At 42.9% G+C, this 16,054-nt stretch overlaps 2 protein-coding genes across 4 annotated transcripts in view; one reads left to right on the top strand and one right to left on the bottom strand.

The window, feature by feature from the left end:
• Nucleotides 1–14,522, top strand: acad9 (acyl-CoA dehydrogenase family, member 9). The gene is made up of 18 exons (XM_087840483.1): nt 1–268; nt 1,568–1,661; nt 1,788–1,889; nt 5,626–5,732; nt 5,815–5,915; nt 7,307–7,385; nt 7,471–7,642; nt 7,730–7,803; nt 7,884–7,959; nt 8,048–8,118; nt 8,206–8,325; nt 8,402–8,530; nt 9,821–9,900; nt 10,053–10,179; nt 10,254–10,331; nt 11,221–11,349; nt 13,274–13,346; nt 13,640–14,522. The coding sequence occupies exons 1-18, from the start codon at nt 89–91 to the stop codon at nt 13,738–13,740; spliced, it is 1,893 nt and encodes a 630-aa protein (XP_087696609.1). The 5' UTR covers nt 1–88; the 3' UTR covers nt 13,741–14,522.
• cfap92 (cilia and flagella associated protein 92 (putative)) overlaps nt 13,979–16,054 on the bottom strand; it is a 15,145-nt gene continuing 13,069 nt past the window's right edge. For all 3 annotated transcript variants that reach the window (XM_087840482.1, XM_087840481.1, XM_006800196.3), the window contains 2 exons: nt 14,240–14,391; nt 13,979–14,145 (listed from right to left, as the gene is read on the bottom strand). In XM_087840482.1, coding sequence (XP_087696608.1) covers nt 14,055–14,145; nt 14,240–14,391 — 243 coding nt within the window. In that variant the 3' untranslated portion in view covers nt 13,979–14,054. The remainder of the gene's footprint in view (nt 14,146–14,239; nt 14,392–16,054) is intronic.

Consider the following 16,054-nt stretch of genomic DNA (forward strand, 5'->3'; position numbering starts at 1 on the left):
ATGGGACAGAAACGGGTGAAAGGTACTTTGCTGCTTGGGTTCGGGAGCAGACCGACGGCTATATGAAGTAGAGATTGTTGCTAATAGAATGATGAACATGAACAGATTAATCGTCTCTCGAACCTTTCGAATCGGACAGCGGCTGCTTGGCTGTCACACGAGGCGTGCTGGGCAAGAAGAGCTGAGACTACAGCAGCGGAGGAGCATTAAAACTCACTGCAGACACCTGGCGTATGCGAAGGATCTGTTCCTCGGTCAAGTAAACAAGGTAAAGGAAAAGAGCTGCCAGAAAGCCTCACCAAAGTTAGTGACGGGCGGAGGAAGTCGTCTCAGAAAAGACTTTGTACTTTAGATGATAACTATATTCAAAGCTAACAATCACCAGCGTTCTAGCTTTGAAAGAAGTATCGTTTAAGAAACAAAGGGCTTTAGACGCAACACCAGAAAAATAAGACACATAAAATGCAGGGAAGCTTGAAAAAACCGAGGCTGAGGCACTGTCACACCTGTTTGGAGTAAATGGTGAAAGATACTTTAAATATCTACCCAAAGTAAAACCAGCTACCGTGAAGGAAGGTCGGTTTATCTCACACAGTGGAAACGTCTTCCTTTAGATTCCTCCATGTTGACATGAATCATCACACCGTTCCTGCAGCATGTTCACGCTTTCAGTTTCCCTCTGTAACACATGCCAAGGCCTCTCTGCAGGGTTTGTTTCTGGAGTCTGGAAAAGGCCATTAAAAGAGGGGAAATCATGGCGATAAAGGGATGCACATGGTTACCAACAACCCTTACAGTGCTGTGATTGCTTAAGGATCTCAGAGTGTGGACAGAAAAGATTCCCTACACAGCAACATCAATCTTTACTTTTGGCACAAGGCAGGTCAGCACAGGGGAATCATGCTCTTGATTCTCCAGTCACAACAGGGATTCACCACACCAGCTTTTACTTTTCAGTCACGTTTCTGCTGCCTGCAGTCTTATAGTTCTGTACCTGCCACTCACTGCGTGGTTTCTGCACCATTCTGAGTAAACCCTGGAGACTGATGGGCAGGTGAGCTGGTTCAGAATCATTTAAAACCAGCCCAGGGCACAGTCAGAATTACGGACATGACCTTTTTCTCCTTTCTCATAGTCAGTGTTGGGAAGGTTACTTTTAAAATGTATTCCATTACAGATTACAGAATACATGCCCCAAATGTATTCTGTAACGTATTCCGGCCAGTGTTGGGGAGTAACGGAATACATGCACCGCCGTTACGTATTTAAAATACAAAATATGAGTAACTGTATTCCGTTACAGTTACCGTTTAAAAAGGTGGTATTTAGAATACAGTTACTTTGTTGAAATAAATGGATTACACGGCGGTACATGTATTCCGTTACTCCCCAACACTGCTCATAGTTAATATGAACATCAGCTTTATCTGCAGGATTTCATGCTTCACACTGTCACCACATGATGGATTAGAAGCATATAACTATATAACACAAAAATATGACTTAGACGTTAACATAGATGCATAACCCTGTTACGATCTCTAAAAAGGCCTGTTTTGTTCTCCAGGCTGAGGTCTTCCCTTATCCAGAAATTGGAAATGATGAGGTGGAGGAGATAAAGCAGCTTGTTGCACCGGTAGAGAAGTTCTTCAGTGATGATGGTAAGGTGGGAACTGAGTACATGCACGTGATTAATGACTTTCAGATATGATTTATCAGAGGAATTACATGACTGACACTGGAATTGCTGGATTTTGTTTGTTTTTGTTTTGGGGTTTCTTTGCCAGTTGACTCAGCAAAAATTGACAGAGAGGCCACAATTCCCCTGGAGACTCTGCAGGGGTTGAAGGATCTCGGGCTGTTTGGAATCATGATTCCTGAAGAATACGGTGAGCTGATTTTAACAAAGCCCTTCTAAAAGCCAGTCTCGACTCTCGGGATCCATCTTAAAATATGAGTGAAAATTGATTTCAAAGCATTTTTGAGATGAACTTTAACTCCACCCGACTTTGCCCCAAAGTGAAGTTAGAAGTTAAGAGCAATGTTCTGGACGTTATGCTAATACTTTGATCTGTGATCTGTGTGTTGTTACTTATTTTTACATTCTCTTATTTAGGGTATTTTTTTAAGGACGACACCTCCCTCATATAATTTGTGTGACTATGTAGCTTTTATACACAACTCTTCTAAGGCTACTAGTTAGTTTCAACATTGCACTATACATAACAGATGGATGCAGCTCCTTCTTTCTGAAAAGCAAAGCCGGTGAAGCAGTGCCTAAAAACTTGCACTCTTTTCCTTGGCCAGCAGAGGGCAACTTCCTCCTGTGGTTGCAGAAAAGAAGTCTGATTGTGTGGACACCCCTAGTGGCATTTATTTCAACTCACTTTTATTTATTTATATATTTATACAGCACCAAATGACAAGAACAGTCACCTCAAGGTATTTTATATTGGCAGACCCTACAATAATACATACAGAGAAAAACCCAACAATCATGACTCCCTATGAGCAAGCACTTTGGCGACAGTGGGAAGGAAAAACTCCCTTTTAACAGGAAGAAACCTCCGGCAGAACCAGGCTCAGGGAGGGGCGGCCATCTGCTGTGATTGGTTGGGGAGAGAGAAGGAAGACAGGATAAAGACATGCTGTGGAAGAGAGACAGAGGTTAATAACAGATATGATTCAATGCAGAGAAGTCTATTAACACATAGTGAGTGAGAAAGGTGACTGAAGATGAAAAACTCAATGCATCAGCCTACGTCTATTGCAGCATAATTAATGAAGGAGTCAGGGTCACCTGGTCCAGCCCTAACTATATGCTTTAGCAAAGAGGAAGGTTTGAAGCCTAATCTTGAAAGTAGAGATAGTGTCTTTCTCCTGAATCCAAACTGGAAGCTGGTTCCACAGAAGAGGGTGATATGGTACTACAAGGTTATTAAGATAAGATGGGGCCTGATTATTTAAGACCTTGTATGTGAGGAGCAGGATTTTGAATTCAATTCTGGATTTAACAGGAAGCCAATGAAGGGAAGCCAAAACAGGAGAAATCTGCTCTCTCTTTCTAGTCCCTGTCAGTACTCTTGCTGCAGCATTTTGGATTAGCTGAAGGCTTTTCAGGGAGTTTTTAGGACTTCCTGATAATAATGAATTGCAGTAGTCCAGCCTGTAAGTAATAAATGCATGAACTAGTTTTTCAGCGTCACTCTGAGACAGGATATTTCTAATTTTAGAGATGTTGCACAAATGGAAGAAAGCAGTCTTACATATTTGTTTAATATGTGCGTTGAAGGACATATCCTGGTCAAAAATGACTCCAAGGTTCCTCACAGTGTTACTGGAGGCCAAGGTAATGCCATCCAGAGTAAGAATCTGGTTAGATACCATATTTCTAAGATTTTCAGGGCCGAGTACAATAACCTCAGTTTGATCTGAATTAAGAAGCAGAAAGTTAGCGGCCATCCAAGTCTTTATGTCTTTAAGACATTCCTGCAGTTTAACTAATTGGTGTGTGTTATCTGGCTTCATGGACAGATAGAGCTGGGTGTCATCTGCATAGCAGTGAAAATGTATGCGATGCCTTCTGATGATACTTCCTAATGGAAGCATGTATAATGTAAACAGAATTGGTCCTATCTCTGAATCCTGTGGAACTACATAATTAAACTTGGTGTGTAATTGGATATGATACAAACCACAACCACCAACAGTATCGAACGCTGCACTGAGGTCTAGCAGGACAAGCACAGAGATGAGACCACTGTCAGAGGCCATAAGAAGATCATTTGTAACCTTCACTAAAGCTGTTTCTGTGCTGTGATGAACTCTGAAACCTGACTGAAACTCTTCAAATAAACCATTCCTCTGCAGATGATCTGTTAGCTGTTTGACAACTACTCTTTCAAGGATTTTTGATATGAAAGGAAGGGCTCTGATTATCTTCATGCCCTGTTGCTATTTGATCTTAGCAAATCTCCTCATGATAGTATTTAATGTTAGTTCTAGTCTTATTGAACACAGCATAAAAAGAAGAAATGATGCTTTCCTTCCAGTCAAAATGGTTGGTATAATCCATGATACCCAGCCTAGCGGTTGATGGACAGGTCATTATGGAGTGCAGTTACCTTTGGTTTCTCAGTCAGACCCACATTTAGCTCATAACAGCTGGTTTCAGAAAACCAAGATGGCAACATTCAAAGTACTGAGCATGACGTCACAGTGGCTGGATCCATATTTTCTATATAATCTATGGTTTCAAGCTAGTGATTTACACTAATGTGCTGGAGCTGTCCTTCATTTCTTAACGTTCTGCTCAGAAAATGGGAAATACACAGAGAGATTTATTGAAATATGTAAACATAACAAACACAGTTTGTACAATTCCAATAATGTTGGAACTCCATATTCGTATGACCGTCTTTATTCTTGAACAGTCTGAACTATCTCAGGCAGCTTTGTTTAAGTATTCTTCAGGAATACCTCTCCAGGCTGTTTGGATGATATTCAAAGCTCTTGTTTGGATGTCGGCTGCCTTTTGTTCTGTGCTGTGTTGATGATCTCGATAATGTTGGGGTCTGGGCTCTGGGGAGGCCACACCGATAGTGTGCACTGCGTGTTTGTCTATCCAGGTATGGCTTTACTGCGCTGCTACTGTGTTTGGATTCATTACCATGGTAAAAAATGAGGCAGTTGTCAATCAGATGCTTTCCAGATGGTATTACATGTGGTCATAAGCCCAGCCTCGGGAGGTTGCAAGCTAGTGTACACTTAGTGCCAGCCAAGACTGGATAATGGAAGGGTTGCATCAGGAACTACATCTGGCATCATATCTGTGCCAAATCAAACATGTAGCTGCACCCACTGCAGGGATTTAACTTCCCAGAACATTTTTTTTAATGTATGTCAGTTTAAAACAAAGCATTCATCTTGTGGCACTGCTGATGACAACTGTATGGTATTAGAGAGAAGCCCAGCAATCCCCTGTAATCAAGCACTTTGCAACTGTGGGGAGGAAGAACTCTGTTTTAATTGGCATATTCAGGCTCAGTGATGGCAGCCATCTGCTATGGCAGGTCTGGTGTTGAGGATAAACAGAAGAAGATCACAGACTCTACAAACAGCTTTGTTTTACACATGGAGACATGAGTCCCAGAGCGCAGTTTAAAATACTGTTTGAATGGACTTTAAACATTTAACGTCATTACTTTATGAGTTACTTATTAGTATGTTATCTGCTGTTAATCAGCAGCGTTTCAAGTATCAGGTCAGTATATTTGGGTGTATTTTATGGCACAAGAGGTTCAATTAAGCTCTCACACTTGACATCTAAATGGTACTCTGTCTGAGTTCAGCACATAAATGCTTTAATGAACAGGTGGCATGCTGTTAGATTTAGATATGGTTCCTGCCTCAGTGCGGCTTCTACACGTACAGATTCAAGTCAAAGCTACATATCGACCGTAGTGGGGTTTCCCTGAAACATCACTACGATCCTGACTTCATCATGGCTGCACAGCTGTCTCTCTGACACATCCATGCTAGATGGAAATGCAGAAACTGCCCCACTGCGAGACACAGTGGGGCAGTTTCTGTTTTTATTGTTTATCATTTGTTTTTCAATCCCAGGGGGTCTTGGATTATCCCACACCATTTATGCACGACTGAATGAGATCATCGCCTTAGACGGCTCCATCGCCGTCACACTGGCTGCTCATCAAGCCATTGGACTGAAGGTAAAAATACAATACTCTTACGGAGTTGTGTCTGCAATGTGGACAATCTGGAGGATTTGCTAACACATTTGTGGGCTCTCAGGGGATCCTGATAGCAGGCAATGAAGCCCAGAAGAAAAAGTATCTGCCCAAGCTGTCCTCAGGGGAGCACATCGCAGCTTTCTGCCTGACAGAGCCCGGAAGGTAAAGAACACCATGCACATGTCATCCGTTCTCCTCTGTGGCTCCAACTCTGCTCATACAGCAGTGAAGCACAGCCACAAATAGCAGGTTATCTCTACACCCACTGGCCACTTCATTAGGTACACCTGTTGAACTACTTATTAGAACAAATATCTGATCGTCCAATCACAAGGCAGCAACTCAATATCCGTCATTTAGGCATATAAGCTCGTTCAAACCCAGCATCAGAGTGGGGAAGAAGGGTGGTTTTAGTGGCTTTGAATGTGGCCTGGTTCTTGTATCTCAGAAACTACTAGGATTGTCTCATACAGCCATCTGTAGGGTTTAGTCAGAAAAAGAGAAACTATCCAGTGAGTGACAGCTGTCTGCGGAGAGTCGCCAAACTGCTGTGAGCTAAAAGGAAGGCAACAGTAACTCAAACAAACACTCACTATGCAGAAGAACATAGCTCTACGAACCCTCTATGAACACACAACATTTTGAACCTTGAAGCAGATGTGGTACAGCAGCAGAAAACCAGTGCGTCCCTCCTGTGAGCTAAGAAACAGAAAGCTGAAGCTACATTTCACACAGGTTTAACAAAGCTGGACAGAACAAGACTGGTAAAACATCTGAGGTAGGCGATGTGGCCCCTCTAATTTTTGATAACCTGAGAACGAGGTGACGTAGGTACAGCTACTGAAAATCTCAGACAAGCAGTGATCCTGGTGATCTGGACCTCAAAATCAGATGTCAGCTTTCCTAAAAATCACATTTATTCTACATTTGCATCTACTAGGGGGCTGTGGGGTAGCCTGGCAACTGCCAGTAGTCTCCCAGTATGAAAACAGTCAGTGTGCGTCAGGCTCCATCCAGGTAACTGGCTGCAGTTTCCATTTTAAACCCAGCAACCTGAAAATAAGCGTCTCAGCTGATTGTATCTGCAGGTTCATTCTCAGTCACTGCTCAGCGTTAACGCCCACAGGGCGCCAAACGGTGGTTAAAGATGACAGTTACAGGATACAGGACACTGAATCCTGTAACCATGATTACAGCCTAAATCTTAATCAGGATATTATTTAATCAAGATAAAGACTGATGTCACAGATGTTGCATCACTATAGAAATACTATGTATTTATAGAGACCATTAGCTGTTTGGATTGGACTCCACAGAAACACCCACAGAACCCGTGTTCCCACTTTTCCTTCCTCTGGTTAGTACTTGGTGATAAAGGCTCATTGTGTTGTTTGCTTGAAGTGAACTAAACAGTGAGGTTGTTTTCAAATCACTGCGAGCCAAAGTCATCATTGAAAACCCAATTAGATGCATCAGCCAGCGTTAACATCTACGCCATGTGCCTGAGCGTGTAGCTGTCTTTGCTCCACTGACACTCAGCCCGTCCGTTACAGTGGCAGTGACGCAGCCTCCATTCAGACCCGTGCAACCCTGTCTGAAGATAGAAAACATTACCTGATCAACGGCTCCAAGGTGAGAGGAACCGTATCCACCAAGTTTTAATCCAGACTTCAACTCAGCCTCTGACTGAAGCTCCTGACTTGAATCATGTTGTCAGATCTGGATTTCAAACGGAGGCATGGCGGACATCATGACCGTGTTCGCCAGGACTGAGGTGGAAGTAGATGGTGTAAAGAAAGACAAGATATCTGCATTCATCGTGGAGAGGGCTTTTGGAGGGATCGCCAGCGGCAAGCCTGAGGACAAACTGGGCATCAGGGGATCCAACAGTAAGCCTTTCATCAACACTTAAAGGCAGTTTGATAGACGCCGAGCCATTTTCATGTCATTTATGTTTCAACGCTGTAACCTTTCAGCCTGTGAGCTGTCCTTCGATAATGTCCCAGTACCAGTAGAGAACGTGATCGGAGAAATTGGAGGTGGATTTAAGGTAAGCTCTAAAGCCAGCTTCATCTGTCTACACAACGGAGATTCTGTAATATTTGTAAACATGTGCTGCGTGTCGGACAGATCGCCATGAACATCCTGAACTCGGGGAGGTTCAGTATGGGCAGCTCCTGTGCTGGAATGATTAAAAAGCTGATCGGTGAGCACTCAGCTGTTGTTTTAACTGGGTAGCAGTTGTGAGTGTTTTAAGTTTATTAAGTCTGGCTTCTCTGTCTGGCCTTCTGTAGAGCTGACATCTGAGTATGCCGCTACCAGGAAGCAGTTTAACAAAAGCCTGAGTGAGTTTGGTATGATCCAGGTATGCTCTCCCCTCACTTGGAAGCTTGTGACACCTTCCTGTCTGATCAGAAGTGACTAAATATTGTGATTTCTATGCTTTCTGTAGGAGAAGTTTGCAATGATGGCCCTCAATGCCTTCGTGATGGAGAGCATGGCATACCTGACAGCAGGGATGATGGACAGACCGGGCGTTCCAGACTGTTCTCTGGAGGCAGCCATGGTCAAGGTACCACTTGCTGTCTTTGTTCAGGTGAAACTTTTATGAAACTACTCACGGTGTGTGTTCCTCATCTTCGGTACAGGTGTTCAGCTCGGAGGGAGGCTGGATTTGTGTGAGTGAGGCTCTTCAGGTGCTCGGAGGTCTGGGTTATACCAAGAACTATCCCTTTGAGCGCTTCGTCAGGGACTGCCGCATCCTGCCCATCTTTGAGGTACTCATAAGTGTTTAAACTCTGAGGGCTAGATATAGTCTTGGTTTGTGTTAGAGTGAAACCGTATGCATTTGTTTCCTTTTCAAAAAAACGAATCTTGCCTGCCCTTCAGCTTTTTGCCCAGCCATAGTTAGGATGAACTCTGTGCCCCCCTCACCTCTCCATGACACACATCAAAAAACTGTTAACAGTTCATTTGTTAAACCTTGTCTTCCAAACTGTAATGCTGCCGCTACACTGTATCAGATCCCAGTATTTTTCTGGTCTTTGGGAATTTGAATCTTCTGCTTAACCTTGTCAGGGTCGCTGGAGCCGATCCCAGCTGAGGCAGGGTACACCCTGGACAGGTCACCAGTCTGTTACAGGGCTAACAACATAGAGACAAACAAACATTCACACCTATTATCCTAACCCCACTAACTGCATGTCTTTGGACCGTGGGAGTACCTGAAGAGAACCCATACAAATATGGGAAGAACATGCAAACTCTACACAGAAAGGCCCCAGAACTGGAATTGAACTCAGGACGTCCTTGCTGTGAGGCAACAGTGCCAACCACCGTGCTGCCAAATTTAAAATCCTTGTGTGAAAGATACTGGACTGTTGAGATGGTTCATTATGTCAGCAACCACCAGGTGGCATATTTTACTGTTGAAACAAAGCTCTTAATAGATGAAATTGAAGTAAACAGTTAATTTTGAGGTGAAGCTCCAGACCCATCATTATCAAAGCCCCTCACTGTGTCAGTCAGTCACACTCACTGTTTCTGATAGAAAGTTTAAAATTTGAAAACACAATGTAGCAAAATTCCCTGCTTTCCTACAGCAGACAATCCCACACACTCATACACGCACACCTGCGGGGTACAGTGCGAGGGAAGTTCAACGCAGCCATCCGCTCTTCGTTAGTCAGAGATAACAGGTTTCACTTTGGTGGTTATTGACTGTGCAGCTGAGGTCGGCTTGGTTTGTGTGTTCTGTGATTAGAATCAAGTGTATAAACATTTTCTGCATCACCAAATCAGTACATGTAACTTTACAGCTGGGCTTCATTTGTGATGCGAGTATGGTACAGCCTGCATGAATAAAACACGCTCCCCCAGCAGACAATCAGCATTTCACTTAAGACATGCAGTAAATAAAAGAAATTGTTAAACCGTCACGTTTCCAGCTGATTTTGAAAGCGAAACATTGCCTGCTCACAATAGAGTTCTCTGTTCAACCATCAGAGAGCCACTTCCGTGACACAGAAAACTCTTAACTTAAGTCCAATTCCACTGTTTGCTCACAGGGTACCAATGAAATCCTGAGGATGTACATCGCTCTCACTGGAATGCAGTACGCTGGCAAAATCCTCACAGGGAAAATAAAGTAAGAATCTGAAGGTGTTGTTGAGGTTTGAAGGTTTTTGCTTTTAAGTCCTACATCGCCCCTTCTGTTAGTTGTGTTGTGTTCACACTTCCTAAGAAAACTATGGAGCTGTTTGCCTGTGCTTAGAGGCACGTGGTTGTTTGTGCCTTCAGGGAGATGAAGAAAGGAAATATAGGTCTTGCGTTAGGCATGGTCAGCAAGAAACTGAGGACCTCGCTTGGAGCTTCAGTAGACCTCGGGCTGACGGGGAAAGATGGAGTGGTGCATCCCAGCTTGGAAGTAAGAGAATTGTGGTGTTAGATGAGTGAAGTGTTTTTTGTCGAGGCTCTTCAATCTTCTGTTTCCGTTTGCAGGACAGTGCAAAGAAGCTGGAGCAGAACATCAGCCTGTTTGGGTCGACTGTGGAGAGCCTGCTCTACAGATATGGAAAGGTAGCGTTTGATTCTGGAAAAGCAGCTGTGGGGCTTTCCAGTTTCTATGAGCAAATTTCCCATTCATCATGTAAATGTAAAAGTTCATAATGAGCGGTGGTGTTTGTCTGTTACACAGCTGCTTCAAGTTGTGTTTTGCGACTGTGCTTTTGTAATCACAGCTTTACCCAAAGAAGCTATAAACCTTTTGGTAGCCGGATAGTTTCCCAGATTCTCAGTTCCTGTATCCTTTGACTGGTTTAGATCCAGCACGCACAATCTTTCCTCAGAGGACTTAAATGTTGCCAAGAGTTTGAATATCGAGGTTCAGGCTGCTTACATGGAAGAAAATAAGCAGTGAAAAGTTTAAAGGCTAACAGCACATGCAAATCATTTCTTCTTCTCTTTAATGATATTTTCAGGAAATTGAACAAAGCTATTAAAGAAGATGGTCTCATTGGAGGCAGGGTGGAGGAACTGATGCATTTAAGTAGAAAATTGTTGCTATGGCTCAAAGCCTTGACTAAATGAAAGGAGTGATTGAGTAACAAACCGTGCTCTAACAGCTCATGCTGTAATTGTACAGTAATGCTGAGTCAGTGTCATTACAGGACTGATTATCTGTAGTGTTACAATGCAGGGAAAACTCATTCCTTAACTGCCCATCAGCCCCAAGCTGCTATTTCACTCTGAAATCTAGATGGAAACTATGTCAGTTTATTCATTTCATTAGTTTTACTCACATGTTTTACCCATGGCAACAGGACAACAATAAAGCCCGATGCTAGTTAACCGTGTGCTTCTTCAGTTGCACAGTGACTTGACTAGGTTTTCGTCACTAAAATACGAAAGCTAAAGTTGAGGTAACTGTCCCTCACATGTCTCTCCTCCTCTCCCCTGATGATGTCAGACCATAGTGGACGAGCAGCTCGTCCTGAAGAGGGTGGCAGACGTGCTGATCCACATGTACGCTATGACAGCCGTCCTGTCCAGAGCGAGCCGCTCCATTAGCATCGGCCTCAGGAATCACGACCACGAGGTTTGTATGCTCTGTGCACACTCGCAGTTTAGAGGTCTCTCACACGCAGAATAAATATTCACATTGAACTTGTTTGTTTGCCACAACGAGAGCAGTTTTCCATCGATCTCATAGGATTTCTGTACACATCACTTCCTGTGTTTACGCTGTTTAAGGCTGACAGTAAACAGCTGCCTCACTTAGCCCACACTATAAGCATCGGTATGTTCACTGCAGAGCCCGCAGCAGCCCAGCTCACACCTACAGCGGCTGAGTTCATGTTTTCACGTGCGTGAGGAGTCGGTAAAGAATTAGAGTTTACACAACTGTAATTTCAGCTTGCGTCTTAGTGTTGGAGGAAAATGCAGCAGGTGAAATTTTGAGCCATGCCAACCACTTCTGGACAACATTTTAACACGAATGCTAGAGAACTGCTCATCCACATTTATCGTAAGAAACTAAAGACAAAAAGATTCAGATCAAATCGTGTTCACTTGTCCAGCTGTCTCTGTAGGACCCACTTTGAGTTTTCGACCGTCAGCATGAGGACACTTTGGTTACAAGTTGTTTCTTTTGGCAGTGGTTCCCTTGAACGGCTCATTGGAGGGGCCCAACCGGACAAACTTTCTCAACGTATGACGAATCACATTCAGCAAAGCACTTACTCAGGTCCCCAGTAACACACATGCCACGTACACATGAAGCGGACCGGATGTAGAGCTTCCTGATTTATTAGTAAGATGCAAGAAGAAAATCTCCCAAACATGCAGTGCGGTCACACTCTGCTGTTGGCCAAACACTCAAGACTTTCACATTAACAGCAGCATAAAGCAGGATATGTCTCAGCTCTTTGAGGTGAATTACAAATTTTAGTTTTAAGCCTTGAAGCAAGCCGACAAGCTGCGAGTTGAATCGTGACCATGAAAAGCTTTTATTTTGAACGAGGGAACTACTAATCACATTTTGCTTCACACAGCCAATCTTATCAAATTTAATCCTTTTTCATTATCGTATTGTGTAATTGTTTTGAACACAGTGTTTGTGTACATAAAAGTCTACCCTAGTTATTGATATGATATAGTGCTTTATTTGTGAGTTTGATGGTTGCCACCCAAACTGATGTTTGTGGCTAGACTATTTCTTTGACATCACACAGATGAGGTTTCTACAGGAGCTCATGTCATCATTCACACATTTCAGAGTCTAGCAGCTCGTGAGAAGTTTACTTTGGATGGTTCCAGCATTACGGCTCATGATCAAAGTCCCCACGGAGAATTTGAATGTGATTTTTATTCCTCACTATTAGGCTCTATTAAATCGTATAATCTTATCTGGTGTGGTTTGTTTTGGCTGTTTTCACTTACTGCAGGACAGCGGTTCCTTCTGCAAACAATTAAAACAGCTCCACGTCTCTGTTATTCTCTATTTGTGTGTTTTTCTTTTTTTTCTTTCGCTTGCTGACGTGTTTAATTAGGCTTTTGATCAGCTTGTGTTTAGACTTGTTAAATAAAACCCGCCGTCACTTTTATTACTTTCACTTTACTATTTGATCGAGGTAAAAGCTGTAGCACACTACCTTCATTTGAACTGCGGTTGTTCCCGGAGCAGATTTAGGTGAAGGGCAGGACGATGGAGTGTAAAGACGACTGAAAAAGAGTCCTGTTTGTAATGAGAAACAGCGACGCAAAACAAAACCTCAACACAAAGACTTTTAAGAAAGAAAGGCTTTAAAGAGGGCAGCGAATGCTTCATATTATCCTCTGTGTTTCAGATGGGCAGCGCTGTGCTGTCTCTGCACTGTAGTTAAAAGCCATAAATGTGAGGGTGCACGTAATACACCTTTGGTTTTCAGTAATTATGTGTACAATATTTGCAGATAGAGGTGCCAAATGTTTACAGTTCTGTCAAAACTGGATTCTTTGTTTACTGGTGTTGCTTTTTTTAGGTGCTGCTTGCAAACACATTCTGCAACGATGCCTTCTTTAAGAACAATTACTGGATGGTTCAGCTGCAAAAACGTAAGTACAACACAAAACGGTAATTGAGAACAGCACCGTGATCCGTGTGGGACTTTTTTTTCCTTCTTTCAGCAACATCTTAGTACAAAAGACTTGCATGTGTTGTGGAATTTCCCCACCAAACAGCACATACCAACACTGGAACCGCCCGCTGCTTTTTATTTTCACACCGTGCACTTTTTTTAATGACCTCGAAGTAATGCAGAGCTAACCAGCGCTTTGATCAAGTGCTGTGTTTACGTCTGATCGGAGTGCGTGGCGTGGTTTGTGATTCTTGTCTCAATTCGTTTCAGACTCTCCTGAGAACAACGATGCCAACATCAAGAAGATTGCCAAACAGGTCCTGGAGAACAGAGCCTACATCTGCTCTCACCCTCTCGAAAGAACTTACTGAGCTCTGCGCTGAGACCATAATACTGTTTCCTGTATTCTGATTGGACTATTCTGACCAGTCCCAATGATGCGTCTCCAATCTTGTATTAGTGGTTGTTTGTACATTCAGTAAAACATGAAGAGATTAATATTAGCTGTTTTATATTAATAATAACTTCAGTGGGTCAGACTTCTACTCTGATGACTTTACATGAAACTCAATCCTAAGTGCTTTTTCACTTTAATGCTGTAATGAATAATTTTGCAGGATAGCAGTTTTAATGAGCCTGTTTGGACACCAGGTTTTCCTGAATGGCTGACTTTTACTGTTTAATGCTACTTTTGAAACCTGAAGATGCTCCTCTCCCTGTCTGTCAGAGGCAGGGCAGTCCGCTTGTACAAAAATGAATGCTGCTCACAGAATCCACTGTAAGAGGCAACAGAAAAAAAAAAAGAATATATTACTTCAGAAATCTTTCATTTCTTATGCATTTGTCTTTTCAAACAGCACTTGAGCTCACTTGTAGTGGTACTTGCTGTACTGAGAGTTGTGTCTGGGAAAGGCGTTTCTTCCCAGGCTGCAGGCCATGCATGGGCCTGGAGTCAGAGGCACTTTCTCCCGTTCCTCTGCTTTGTCGTCAGCAGCGTTCATCACGGACAGTTGAGGAAAAGGCTGTGAAACAAAATGCAGCTCTTGGCTCAAAGATTTCCTCAGTTAGGTGCAAGAAGAGCCACGACGATAAAAGGAAAAACAAATATACAAGATGTAAACTAAACGTGTAGAATAAATGGCCTTTAAAGTTGCATTTTTGTTAACACTTTTGTGAACTGCTGTAGCTGGAAAGAAATGCATGGGAAACTGTTATCTTACATGAGACTGCACCAACTACGCATGCTCCGCAAGTGGTGGACTTCAAGTGGACATCAAAGCGGTCTGCGTCCGCAGTGGATTATAATCTAGGCTTAATGTGTTTTTGATTGATTGATTGATCATACTTTATTCATCCCGAGGGAAATTGGGTTAAGGCTGCCAGCCGTGCCAGCGCCATCACTATTTTGTCACTATGGCTAGTTTCTCCTTCCATAGCAACCTCCTAAACAAGAAGCGCTAGCTTCTGGACTTCACTGAGGTACCACCTTTGCTAATTTAAGGGAGTGAACCAGACCTCTAGTCCATAATTGTCTAATCTAGCAAGTTTGTGCTCCGAATTTGAAGAGTGAAATTATTCAATTTTATTTATACAGCGTGAAATCACAAAAGTTGCTTCAAGGTATTGCAAGGTAGACCCTACAATAATACATAAAGAGGAAAACCCAAACCCAACAATCCTATGAGCCCCTATGAGCAAGCACTTTGGCAACAGTGGGAAGGAAAAACTCTCTTTTAACAGGAAGAGACTATCGCTACGTTCACAGGCGAAAGCGCATCAAATCAGATTTTTTTTGACCCTCTGCGACCCATATCCGATCATGGTATGACAGTGTGAACAGCACAAATCCGATATTTTCAAATCCGATCTGGGTCACTTTCATATGTGGTGCTGAATCCGATACATATCCGATGTTTTAGAAAGCGACTGCTGTTTGAACGGTCATGTCGCATTAAATCCGTCTTTTACGTCACCGACACAAGACAGACGCCAATTATCAGCTCCGAAGAAGACATCGTGAACGCTTGCTGGCCATCCCGTGTAGATGTCAGTGAAACTGTTGGGAAAACAGCGTTGGAGAAACGTGAACATTTTATTTGTACTGTATAATCTGCAGATTCTGACAGAAATCTGCAACTATCCTTTGAAGCACCGCTCCTCTAAAACAGCAATAAGGATAATTATTAGGTTATTTACATTATTATGTAAATAACAAAATAACTTAAAGCAAAAATTGGGAAACGTAAAGTCCGAAGTCTTTATATTAAGAGCCATCAGTCAAACAATACTGTTTGCTCTGGGTCTAAACGGAGCGCGTTGTGTGTGACGTCTTCTTTTGCGCATGCGGCCGCTTTGAGCGTTCACACTAGGGCGCGTTTGCTGTCGCATTTTATTTGTAGTGTGAACGAGCAGACAAAAAAATCGGATTTGATCAAAAAATCGGAATTGAGCATTAAGACCTGCAGTGTGAACGTAGCCTAAGTGTCAATAGACACACAGTGAGTGAGAAAGGTGACTGAAGAAGAAATACTCAATGCATTGTGGGAATCCCCCAGCAAGATACACCTATAGGGTCACCTGATCCAGCCCAAACTATATGCTTTAGCAAAAAGGAAAGTTTTAAGCCTAAACTTAAAGTTAAAAAATACCTTAATTCCAAACTGGAAGCTGGTTCCACAGAAGAGG

This window comes from Neolamprologus brichardi, chromosome 5 (genome assembly GCF_056152115.1).
Source record: "Neolamprologus brichardi isolate AB-2024 chromosome 5, ASM5615211v1, whole genome shotgun sequence".
NCBI classification, from domain to species: Eukaryota; Metazoa; Chordata; class Actinopteri; order Cichliformes; family Cichlidae; genus Neolamprologus; species Neolamprologus brichardi.

Excerpts from the sequence above, each read along its gene's own strand:
- acad9 (XM_087840483.1), top strand. The coding sequence starts at position 89 with ATGATGAACATGAACAGATTAATCGTCTCTCGAACCTTTCGAATCGGA. Across the intron at positions 1,890-5,625 it reads CATGATTCCTGAAGAATACG|GGGGTCTTGGATTATCCCAC; the intron begins GTGAGCTGATTT and ends TTTCAATCCCAG. Across the intron at positions 11,350-13,273 it reads TCAGGAATCACGACCACGAG|GTGCTGCTTGCAAACACATT; the intron begins GTTTGTATGCTC and ends TGCTTTTTTTAG.